The 12,574-nt window shown below is 26.9% G+C and overlaps 2 protein-coding genes across 2 annotated transcripts; one reads left to right on the top strand and one right to left on the bottom strand.

Moving 5' to 3' along the window:
• Positions 1-1,333: 1,333 nt before the first annotated feature.
• Positions 1,334-4,689, bottom strand: LOC129615727 (endoplasmic reticulum junction formation protein lunapark-A). The gene is made up of 7 exons (XM_055531094.1): positions 4,180-4,689; positions 3,209-3,438; positions 2,991-3,123; positions 2,843-2,924; positions 2,416-2,784; positions 2,123-2,335; positions 1,334-2,038 (listed from the first exon to the last, which is right to left on the bottom strand). Exons 1-7 carry the CDS (start codon positions 4,204-4,206, stop codon positions 1,884-1,886), a joined length of 1,209 nt encoding a protein of 402 aa, XP_055387069.1. The 5' UTR covers positions 4,207-4,689; the 3' UTR covers positions 1,334-1,883.
• An 856-nt stretch (positions 4,690-5,545) lies between these two features.
• LOC129615729 (transmembrane protein 131 homolog) lies at positions 5,546-12,063 on the top strand. The gene is made up of 6 exons (XM_055531095.1): positions 5,546-6,358; positions 6,415-6,533; positions 6,601-8,025; positions 8,092-9,559; positions 9,618-10,913; positions 10,975-12,063. The coding sequence occupies exons 1-6, from the start codon at positions 5,869-5,871 to the stop codon at positions 11,589-11,591; spliced, it is 5,415 nt and encodes a 1,804-aa protein (XP_055387070.1). The 5' UTR covers positions 5,546-5,868; the 3' UTR covers positions 11,592-12,063.
• Positions 12,064-12,574: the final 511 nt, after the last annotated feature.

Genomic DNA, 12,574 nt, shown 5'->3' on the forward strand with positions numbered 1-12,574 from the left:
AGAACAACCTTCATATTAATATTTTAATAATTTTATAAAATGTTCGAAAAAGAAAATTCACATCTCAAGTCAAAAATCATTTAACCAGAAATATCAAAAGATAATCATATTGTCATCTAAAATTTGTGGTAGCCAAAAATTTTATAGAATTCTAATTACTTTTTACGAATTTATATATATTTCGAATATGATTCTTACAGCTTGAAGAAGATAATTAACAAGACTACTAAATATATTAATAAAAATCACGCGTACAATGTACTTAATATTGAAAATAAGAGATAGTTCTTTGACCTTTTAAATTTTAACATATGTATGCAACAAGAAATTTATTAAAGTTTAATAAAACATATAAAGTTTTTGTGAATTTTAATTTTTCAATTACATAATGTTAAAAACAATAGCAAACAAATTTATTATTATGTATTTACATACATAATTAATAACAACAAGACAAAATTCATGTAAAATGGATTTGGGATATTGGAATACTTGCAAACTTTATAAACGAAAAATCTTAGCCAAGAATTTTTTTCTGTTTGCTTTTTAATGTCTAAAATTAAACATTAGTATGTTGCTTAATAAATTTCAAAAATAGCAAAATCAAAATTTTTATGAGAGAATATTCCCAGATTTTCACGCAGATACATACATATATTTTTAAGCATGTTTAGAAAAATAAATTAAATTTTTAAACTGTATGTTTTTTATCCGGCTGTTCATTATACACTGGTAATCGTATTACATTGAAAGAACACCATTTACTTCTATATAAAAAAATAAATCTTACATATTTTACTTTAAAAATTATTGAAATTATCCCCTTCATATTCTTTCAATTTCCATTCACAATTAATTCAACAATAAAGAAATTGTTTATATTTCGTTATTTTTCCTCTTCGCTAGTCCAAAACATTCTTTTGAACTTTTAATTTTGCTAATTGCTATCGCTTTTTGTGCCATTAATTTTCTAACATGTTACTCTACATATTATAAAACACGAGAGTAATTTTTATTTGTGTGACAGACAACTCTAATTCAGCCGAAATTAATAATATTGGAACTAGTAAGTTGGAAAGCAATTTAAGTGTTTTTTTCAAAGCATACATAAATTAATATTATCGCAGATAATTTACAATGGTTATGTGTGATTACAATTTCCTAAAATTTCTTGAATGAAATTTAAATAAAAAATTTTAAATCATTTTTTTAATTGTTAGTTTTATTTAAAACGTATTTTAATATAACTTTATTGTATCTATAAAAGAAGAGAGAATTATATTTTTAATTCAATATTGTTTTTCAATCTTATTTAATAAAACGTCTTTTCCATGTGGTGGTATATTTTAACACGAATATTGCTTTTATAAAACCAGGAAATTACAATAAAAATAAACAAAATAATTTTTATAAATTTTTCGTTTACTTATTTCAATGTTATTATTTATAATAATTTATAATAATTCACAATATAACTATTTTGATAACTAAGTGCTTGCATAACAGTCTATTAAAATTGTTTAGTACTACGTTATTTTTTCTGCAAATTTTCCAAACTATTAAAAGAATAAATCAAATAAAAAAAAACAAGAGTAAAACATTAAGAAGATTCGTAAATTCGGCAAAACATGAAAATTTTAATAAATAATATAAAAAATAATTTAAAATTTAATTGGCTAGTCTAGACTAGTGTTATTTTTTATATCTAATTACTTTTTTTCTTGTCAATCCAAAATATATCATTGCATGGATTAACTTATAAACTTCGTAATTTTTTTTTTGTTATTTACAAGTACGTATAGTAAAATATACAAAATGTTTTTTTTTTCAAATTAAATATATTAACAATTTCTTTCTTGTTATTGTTATATACAATGAAACGTTTAGTCTTCCTTCTCAATCATTGGATTTTCTGTAACTGTGTCTTTATTTTCAATATCTTCACTATTTCCAATATTTTGCTCATAAATTTCTTCTTCTACATCTTTGTTAATTTCTTTCGTTGCTAATTTTAACTTTTCATCTTCTGTATCTGAGCCTTTAAAAAAAAATAAGCAAAAAAAAATTAATGATTTATTTCAAAGTTATTACTCATGTAAATAATTAAAATACGAATTCTAACCAGAGTATTTATCAGAAGACGAAACTTTTTCACTATCAGTACTTTCATCTCTCTGCAAACTACTGACAGTGGCATTTTGACTTAAATTGACATTAGATCCAGTAGTTTCAGGTAATTTTGGTGCTACCGGTCGAGACTTCTTAGAAGGGTTTATTGCATTACAATAAACGCACCTAAAAGGCGTATACTCATATTCATCTTGTAACGCCATTCCTACAAATATAAGTAATATTAATTTTGAAGGATATGTGCATACATATATTATAAATATAATTCATTGCAAAAAGTTTTACCATTATGACTGTAACATTCTTTACATATCATCGCAAAACGATTTTGAATGCCATCACCTATTAAATAATCGACAAATTTATCTAAAACACTTTTATTATGTGGATTAATAAAAGGAAAAGGTGTTCGTCTTCGAATTTGCTGTTGCATTTGCATTGGCATTGGTGATGCTCTTTGTTGTATGGCTTGTAAATGCGAGAGAGGAGTTGAAGGCGACGATATTCCCCCAGGCGTATTTGGAAATGCTAACGGACCACGTACAAGCTGCGGTTGCTGTTGGCTAACGGGAGTTGATCTACGAATCAAAACTTGTGACTGTGAATTTGGCTGTTGCTTATTTTGTAAAGGCGACTGTTTGGCAGGAGTAGACACTGATTTAAAAGAAAAAAAAAGTTCCTTTACCTGCATTTCAAAAAAAAAAACAAATACCTTCAATTTTTGGCGGCATTGGAGTTGCTCCTTTTAGACCATTAGATTTGTCTCCAAATCTATTTAAAATTTCTAATGCAACCTTAAAAAAAATTAATATTTTCCGATATGTAATAAGAATACTAAAACTAAAATTCTTTAAATTTACCTTATAGGTTTCTTTATCCATAACTTTTTCTAACACCTTTTTCTTCTCTCCTCTTAATTTTTTTAATTTTATCGATTTATCATTTAACTTTCTTTGGAAAAACCACGCAACGAGGTGTTTTAATAGGAAAATTCTAAAAACAAAATTGATTATGTTGAAATTCATGATAATTATTTAGATGATTTTTATATGACTACATTAAATTATTAAAGACTTACACAAACGGAAATATTAATAAAGGAACTGAATATGTTACACGTTCCATCCATGTTGGCGGAAAAAATGCAAAATAAAATACTATAAAGCATAAAATATATAATCCTATTGAAATAACTAATAAATTTCCAACATATCTTTTTTGTCTAGCTTGCGTTGATATTGTATATTCTTCTATCTCTTTTATCTCTTCATCCAATCGCTCTAATATTTCAATTGTGGTTTTTTCTTTCTACAAAATTGATAAAAGGAAAACATTATTAATTCATACTAGGTATATAACAAAATTCTATTGATGTATTCACAAAAATATTGCTTCATTATTTAATGCTCCAACTCAAAATTAACTAAGCCCTTTTTTCTTATCAAAATAAATAACTAGAATTAGTTAAATAACTACAAAAATAGAAGCAAATCACTATAGAATCTTGATAAGCAGGTTCTTAAGACTTTTAATCGAGTTTTCAGATCCGGAAAAATTTTTATAATTTAATTTGTAAAATAAAGCAAACATGATTCATGTTTTAAGATCCAACATGGTCAGGCAAGTATACATTAATAAAAATAATATTTATTTCCTATTTAAAATTTAAATCCATGTTAAAGCTAAAGCATTTTATGTGAAAGGTTGTATATAAAATTTGAACAAAATGACCTTTAAATAGATTGGCACGATTGTTTTTGTCAATTTCAATTTTTTTATATGAAATGTTTATGAATATTTAGCATTTTTCAAGTAACTTGAATTTTCCAATTGCCTATGTGGGTAGGTGCCTTCCTAGCTCAAATTTTTTATTTTTACGTAAAACAATATCTGGTTAAGATACATATGTATGTAAGGTATAAAAACACACAAAAAATTTTAGTCACTATTTAAATTTGGAAATCATGTTTTTCTTTATACGATGTACTTTGACAAAGAGTTTTTACATTAAAAAACAACTCAAGCAAGAAAAAAATGTAAATATCTTACCCGAAACTTTGCAAGTATAGCCCCCATGTTGCATATGGTCTTTGTTTTTTGTGTACAAAAATTGTAAGACCACACGTCTATAAATATTCATATATGCTTTATACTTAAAGCTATTTTTAGATATTTTCCTGTCAAAATTATTCAATATTTCTTATTTTGTTTCACGCTTTCCACTTGCATTACTTTCGGAAAATAATTATTTTTATTTCATACGGTTTATGATTTTAAATGCACTTAGTTTCTTGTTTTTGTTGTTTTTTTTTTTACCTTTAAAAATAAATAAAACTTTTATATTTAAATGATGGCATTTTAAACTTTAAAAGTTCATTAACACCATATTGGTGAATTTGGATTACTAGATAATTAAAATATTATAATTTTATTTTAAATTTTATAGGTATTTTTTTTTCTTCTTTTCCTTGCCTTCGCTTATTGAACAAAATGGTAATATATTAGCAAGTGCCGCCGCGTCACTGCCGCTATTAGAAAATAATGTAATCTTTTCGTTTTTGCTTTTTGGCTTTACATTAAAATGAAAACAAATATGACGTTTTAATTTCGAAAAGAACTTTATATGTTTACGGATAGTTTATATTTTTTTATACAAGAGGCAGCACTGCTCTTTAGATAGAGTCGATAAACTAAATTTTGTTTTTATGCTACTAAATTGAAATTGCACATTTTCAATAACCTTATGAGTTTTGAAATTTGCAAAGGATTTAGATAAAATATAAAAAGCATTTTAATTATCCAAGTAAGAATCAAATATTTTTATTTGAATATTCTTTTTTAAATACAAAATTTTCAATTTTCGATTTTATATTCAAACAGTGATTGCAAAACTGAAATTGCATGTCTGCCAGCACCTTACTTAAAGATAAGTGTTTGATTTACAACTCTAAGCTCTTGTTATAAATACTAAGCTCTTGTTGTAGAGGCAATCAAACGTTGTAAATATAGCAAATTTAAATTAGTAAAAGCTCTAAAAAAAATCTAAACGTGTAAAATATCAAATAAAAATTAATTCCATTTTTTTTCGGTTTTGCTACCTCTAGTTTTAATTACAAATTACGGAAGTTACTTACATTTTTCCAAATACAAGGAAATATTTTGTGCCATTAATAACAATATAGGTATATTATATAGTTACTCATTTGTTTTTTATTTTATAATTTTATTTTGATACAAACATTACATTTTAAATTTTCTATAAGTAGTATAAACAAGTTGCATATTGATAGGGCTGTTCCTTTAAGCTCTTATTTTTAAAGTTCGAAATTGCATTGCAAAACTTAAAACAAAGCAAGCATTTGAAATTTGAATGTCATTAAACGTCAAAACATTAATTTATGTAGTGTGCGTAAAATCAAAAATTATCATTGAAAAAAATCTAAAGAGAAGGAAAAATAATAAATTTTATATTCATCAAAATATTATTTTAATATTTATTTGCTATATTCTTTCAAAGATTTTGTACTAATTAAAAAATACTAATGGAACAAATAAAAAAGCACGACATAAGATATAATAATAATATTAATTTTGAGAAAATATTTTAATTGAAAATAACGCTGTTATATAGAAAGGAGTAAACTTAAAGAATTTCCAAAGATAAAACATAAAATTAACTTTTATTTAAACCTAACTATTTTATTCGTATAAGACATAGAATTATTTGATCATTAGAAAATGTTTATTTTGGCATTAATTATAACATTGCAAAATGTTTTTATTGGTGGTCACATGGTAAAAAGTGATATGATTGACGGCATATTAGATATTGTCCACAGAGGTGAGAGTAGCGTTACTGCAGAAGATCATTTGCATGCTGAAACTCATCCCAATATTAATTCCGAAGACAACAGTCTGGTATCAGAATTATATAAAAGTTTAGCGTTTTACCCACCAACGCTTAATTTTGGTTCGGCGCCAATTGGTTCTCCAAAATCTCAAATGGTGATGCTAGTCAATAAAAACACAAATCGTAGTGTATATCTAAGTTCAATATCAGGAAAAACAGCAACATTTTATAGCTCTTTTTTCGAAGATAAAATCGTACCTCCTCAAGGGAATACAACATTCAATGTTGTATTTTTACCAAGAACATATGATAGTGTGCAGACATCTCTACTAATTCATACTTCTTTTGGTCAAGCTAAGTTACTCGTCAAAGGCCAAGGTTTCATAATTTATTTTCTTTAAAATTATTTTCTCGTAATACTTTATGATTTGTAGGGAAAGAATGTCCTTATAGATTAAAACCATTAGTGGGAATCAAGTCACCTTTTAATGCAACTTTGAGGCCAGAAATACTTATGTACAATCCACATTCGAAACCTATTCAAATATTAGAGGTAAAATTCAAATTTTTCCAAAAACAAAAAATATAATAATTGGTAATATAAAAAATGTAAATTATAGGTTTATAGTAGCGGTGGACAATTTCAGTTAGAATTACCAAGTGGAGGTCAAGAAGGGCCTCAGGCACTCTGGGAAATCCCACCATTATCAACAAAACCTGTTATACGAATAAAGTTTCATGCAATAGCCCCCGGAAATCATACTGCATACATTAGAATAAAAATTTCTTCAGAAAGTGAGTCGACTAAACTTACAGCATCTGGAAATTTAACTTCTGAAAATTTGGAAGATAGTAAAAAAACAATAATTGTAGAAGATAATCATATACTTGTTGTACCAGTAGAAATAGAAGTATACGAAAATCATGGTATATTTTCCTCTAATCCTGTAATAGATTTTGGCCGTATCACAACAACGGAAGAAATAAAATCAATAAAACTAAATTTAACTGATTCGACAGGAAAGCAGTCTTTTAAAATTTTAGACTATCAATTAAAAAATGTTAATAGTCTAATAAAAATTGATAAAAATAATTTAAATTTAACAATTAACCCAAAAAGTGCTAAAACGAATTGCATAATTAATGGGGAATTAATATTACAACAGACATTAAGTGATATGGAGGTATCTAATAACTCATTTAATATTTCAGTCCCTGTTAGAGCTGAAATTTTCAAAGGGTCGCTAGATTTTAATTCAAGTTCTACAATTTTTATAACGGGATTTAAAAATTTTACAAAAGCAAAAAGATTTTTTTGGGTTGAAAATAAATTTGATGTACCTATAAATATTATAAATTATGCAGTGGAAGTGAATGTAACAAATGTATATAGTATTGTAGAGTTACAAAAATTTCCCATTACAATACAACCAAGTCAGAAGGTCGATCTATTTAGTATAAGTATATTAAATGAAACATCAACATTAAATTCATTTTTGCGAATCGCAACTAATTTAACTGTTCATGAAATACCATTTATAATAGCAAGTGGAAAACTACAAATGCATACATCTTTTGATCAAGAAAGTTTAATTTCATTACCAGATGCAGCCACTCTCGATTTTGGTACAGTACCTTATGGTGATTATTCTCATTCAGGTTTTATTTTACTAAAAAATTTAAATCCATTTCCTATACCAATTCTTGAGTGGAATATAATTGCACCAACGGGGGTTAATTATCATTCAACATTTTGGGGTTGTTTAAGAAGAGGAATATTTAATGATATTACTAAAATAAGTGAAGAAATCGAGATTAGATCTAGGTCGATTCAACGTGAGGAGTTTACTATGTGCCAAAACATATCGTCGAATAATATGGCCGTATTTAGGTTAGGTGTCCAATCTTTCAATGTAAAGGCATTTTCCGCATTATTTAAAATATGGACTGAATTTGAAGAAATAGTTACCAATGTAAAATTTGTTACTGTGATGGGTAGATTGGAGATTGATCAAAGTAAGCTACATTTTAGCGACTGTTTCCCGGTAAGCTGTTTAAATTACATAAATTTTGATTTATAGAGAAAAATAATATGTGTGTGGATTTTTTAGGGAAAACGATGTTCTGCAGATATATCAATTCATTCAACATTTCTGAAAACAATGGGAGTAAATGCTATTACGGTTAATGTTCCTGGTCTAGATTTTGATGAACCTAGTTTTCCTAACATAACAGCAAACGCAATAACAAACCTTGGCCGGATATATTTTGATCCCAAAGCAGTTTGTGCACAAAATTGTTACATTCCTTATGAAACATTAAATTTTGATGAATCAGAACTTAGAAGACGTACAGAATTATTTAGACGATTTAAATGGAATTTACAACAAATTGTATTCAAGTTAAATACAAGCGAGGTTCGTTTGTTTGAATTTAAGTCTACTGTAGATATTATATGGCCTAAATTAGTTAATGGAATTCAAACTTTACCGACTGTTGAGGTAGGGCAAGTTTATAGTGCTAAAATACGAATAAGCAATCCTTCAGATCAACCTATAATAGCAGAAATAAATTTATCAGACCCTCGTAAAGCAAAAGCTACGAGGCTTTCATTGCCTTTAGAAGTAGTCGAAATATGTGTACATTGTTACTTAACTGATCAAGACGTATTTCAATTAGATGATAAAAAATTATATATAGAACCTAATCAGTATCAAGAGGTTGATATAAGATTCAATCCAGTAGATCCAGGTGTTTTTTCTACATTATTACATATACGTAATAATTTGACACTTTATGAAGCTGTTTGGATAACTACAAAATCAGTTCAGCCTCAATTTCGCTTCGGAAACCGAAAACCTGGCTCTTTAACACCCTTGTTATTTGAAATTAATGAAAAACATTTAACAAGTTGCGAAGAAGCAGTTCAAAATAAAGATAGAATTGAATTTTTGAAAAATTATAAAGCCAAAGAACAGGAGGACGTTATTTTACGTAAGGTTATAAGAATGGTTAGTACTAAGAGAACTTTTACTGCACGCAACACAGGAGAAGTACCTATTTGGATAGAAAACTTTCAAATTGGAGATAAAATTTGTGAAGGTTATGGATTCAAAATAATAGATTGTAGTAGTTTTGAACTAAAAGCAAACTCTTCAAAGAAAATTGATATAGCTTTTACACCTGATTTTACATCAGCTAGAATAACTTTACCGTTAATATTAAAAACAAATCTTTCATATTCTGTGAATTACACATTAGTGGCAACTATTCCTTCTGGGTCATTAGAGCAGTGCTCCAAAATGTTAATAATAAGACCAGGCTGGGAATATTACATACAAAAAATGTCAATTGTTTCTTTAGTTGTAGCTTTTATACTTGTTTTGGTTGCGGCATTTTTTGAATCAGATAAAATTCTTAAAGATCACGTAAACAATATGGCAAAAGATAAAGGTCCCGTTCTTCCTGCACTAGATTTACGAAATATAGCAATGCGTTGTAGCACAGAAAAGGAAGATAACAGCGTTTCTGCTGAAGCAAATAGTATAGCTAATGCAGATAAACATCAAGTCTATTCAGGTTAAAACTAATTTGCTTTTTAATATTAATATATCCATACAATTCTTAATATTTTTAGGAAATGGAAAAATCAATGTTAATTTGAAGAAACGAGCCTCAAAAAAAGTGTCAAATGGAAATACATACTCTGGAAATGTTATCAAAGATAAAACTTGGGCCGAAGAATTGGTTAAAAATTTTTCAGTTTCAGCTGCAAAAAAATTAGATGATCAATCTAACAACAATACGAAAGGTTCAGCCGAAAAACTTACGAATTATGGAATGTCAAATTCTACAAAAGCGAAAGATTCAATTGGTGAAAAAGTTACTCCACCAAAACTTACAAAGTTAAAAGAGCCATCTCTAGATCAAAAATCAAAAGAGAACAAAAAATTTGTTGAACCAACTGAAAAAAAACAAAATTCAGATTCTTATGCAGACAGTAAAAGATCAAGATTTGCATTAAAAAAGACAAAATCAGCTCCCCTACCAGCTTCGAATGATTCATCTAGCAATACTTCAGGCTCTCCTGTAAATCCTTATAAATGTGATATCGAATCAAAATTAAAACCTAAATTAGCTAAAGAAAAATTACCAGATGTTGTTAAGCAAACAGAAATTGCATTTTTTAATAAGAGCGGAAGTAGTACAACAAATATTAGTGATAACGAAGATTTATTGGGATCTACTGATGTCCACAGTTTAAGTGATAACAAAACAAGTGATTCAATTGGTAAAAAGTATGGTAAAACTCCTGGAAGAGAAAGAAAAAAAGATACTGAAAAAATATCGAAACGTTCTGAAAGAAAAGTGCCAAAGTTTAAGGGTAATGCTTTCCAATTTACTTTGCCTATTACTTCAAATGGTAACTCAAGCATGAATCCTTCGAACAAATCATCTAATGACATAAATTTATTGAATAATGTTTGGAGTTCCAACCAAGCCAGTTTTAGTCACGTTGTTGCACAAAATGGAAGAGCTTCTCCTTATTCAGAAAGTAATCAATTGCTAAACACAAATGATATTAAATGCGATTTCGATGGCAAAACATCGGAAGAAAATTTTATTTTTGGAACTTCCATTTTTAACGACTACAATGATTGGAATGAAGCTGATTTGAAAAATCATGAAACATTTGGGTGTGATCAAAATGAGGAAAATAAAAGAAATTCAGTTGATCTAGGTCCTATCGGCACAAGAAAATCGCCATCTTCAACACCAACAGTTTGGGAACCACTGCAACAAGCTATTTTAGAAAACCCTAAACCCTGTCTATCTAATATAAATTCTTCAAGTATGAATAATACTAGTTTTTTTTCTAACACTTTTTCGAATGGGAATAATTTCGATTGTTTGACACCCAATTCTTTTGGTGGTAATGGCTCTTTAATAATTTCATTTTATTTGAATATACTAATTTTTTTTTTAAAACTTAGGTGATCCTACCGAACTATTGAATTTGTTAAACACAAATAGATGGCAATCCGATGAAATATTTTTAACCTTGCTTCAACAGCAGCAGCAACAGCAACAACAACAAATTAAATTACAACCTAACAATTGGCCATTAGAAGATAATCGACGTTGGACTCCAATGGGTTACCAAAGTGAACGTAATAATATTTCTGCAATTTGGACACAAGAACAACAGGCGCAATCAAACCAATCCCAATCTGTGGGTTCATCTCGTCCCCCACCAGGTTTAAGTTTACCTAAACGAGATTCTCCATCATCCCAAATGGAAAAACAATTACAACATCAACAACAAATTCAACAATTTTTAATGCAACAACATCAGCAACAACAACAACATCAACAACAACAAAAACAGCAAATTCACTCACAAAACAACATGAATAATTTGCCAAATATTTCGAATTCTCAATTATTTCAACAGACGTCTCAAAACTTGTTACTTCAACAACAGCAACAAAATCAACAACAACATTTACTGCAACAACAGCAACAAATGCAACCATTCGACCCATTTCGATCTTGGAATTCGGTTTGGTCAAACACTTTTACTAAAAATAATGATGTTAATAAGCAGTAAAATGCAAAATATACCTTTTAATAGTAGGCACTTTTTGCTAAACTAGTATTCCCTAATTGATATTAAATATGTAATATATTTTAAATTTGAGTCCCTATCAATTTTTATGTGGAAAGATGTGTGTTTTTTTTTTTATAAAAATGAATGAATGAATATTAATTTTACATTTAATTATAGTTATTTTTTATTCTTTAAAGATTTGTATAAATCATTTTTTTTTTTTGAATTTTTCTTATTAGTTTTATCCCATTTAAACGTATTGAATTTCCTGAGATTAATTTGTAAAAACATTTTGAATTGGTAAAAACTTTTTAATAGTTCTATTAAAACAATAGAAAAAAAAAAGCAAATTAAAGTTATTTGCAAAATTAGTTCTGAAAAACGAACGCCCTTTCTTATTATTTTAATTAACAAGACCCCATCGAACTAAATTTATATTTGTCAAAGACGCTCAAATAATAAAAAAGGTTATAATTGTTTATATAACATCTCATTTTTTAAATAACATATTTTATTTTTAAATGGAAAATAATATTTATTTAAAGCTTTGTTTATGGAAAAGATTTTTTTTTTAAAAAATTACATTGTTTGTTTTAGCATTTCTTGTAAATAAATTGCAATTTTGACATCTTAAAAATTTAATAATTATTACATAAGAAATATTATATGAATGTAGAGATGTATCAGAAGATAATATTAAAATGACAAAAAATTTTACCAATTTTTTAACTTAGAGTAAAATTAATTAAAAATGAAGCTGGTTAAGAATTAAATCATTGATGTAATAACGTTTTATATCTTGAACAAAAGATATGAAGATAATCTGAGCAAATATGTAATTTGTATCTGAATAAAAATTAAAAAGAAAAGAATTGATATGAAAATAAAAAAAAAACAAAATAATTCATAAAATAAAAGAAGAGATTAAAAGAAAACTTAAAATAGTTATTTCTTATTTATCAAATTAAAATGAAAAAAAAAAT

Source organism: Condylostylus longicornis, unplaced genomic scaffold, assembly GCF_029603195.1.
Source record: "Condylostylus longicornis isolate FDR11 unplaced genomic scaffold, ASM2960319v2 ptg000145l, whole genome shotgun sequence".
NCBI classification, from domain to species: Eukaryota; Metazoa; Arthropoda; class Insecta; order Diptera; family Dolichopodidae; genus Condylostylus; species Condylostylus longicornis.

What these genes read in the sequence shown, in the direction of transcription:
- LOC129615727 (XM_055531094.1), bottom strand. Translation starts at nt 4,206, where the DNA reads ATGGGGGCTATACTTGCAAAGTTTCGG. An exon ending in TTATTAATATTTCCGTTTGT is followed by an intron (nt 3,124 to 3,208) that starts GTAAGTCTTTAA and finishes TTTTGTTTTTAG; the next exon opens with AATTTTCCTATTAAAACACC. An exon ending in AGAATGTTACAGTCATAATG is followed by an intron (nt 2,336 to 2,415) that starts GTAAAACTTTTT and finishes TTATATTTGTAG; the next exon opens with GAATGGCGTTACAAGATGAA.
- LOC129615729 (XM_055531095.1), top strand. Translation starts at nt 5,869, where the DNA reads ATGTTTATTTTGGCATTAATTATAACATTGCAAAATGTTTTTATTGGT. An exon ending in GTTACTCGTCAAAGGCCAAG is followed by an intron (nt 6,359 to 6,414) that starts GTTTCATAATTT and finishes TATGATTTGTAG; the next exon opens with GGAAAGAATGTCCTTATAGA. An exon ending in ATTTTAGCGACTGTTTCCCG is followed by an intron (nt 8,026 to 8,091) that starts GTAAGCTGTTTA and finishes TGGATTTTTTAG; the next exon opens with GGAAAACGATGTTCTGCAGA.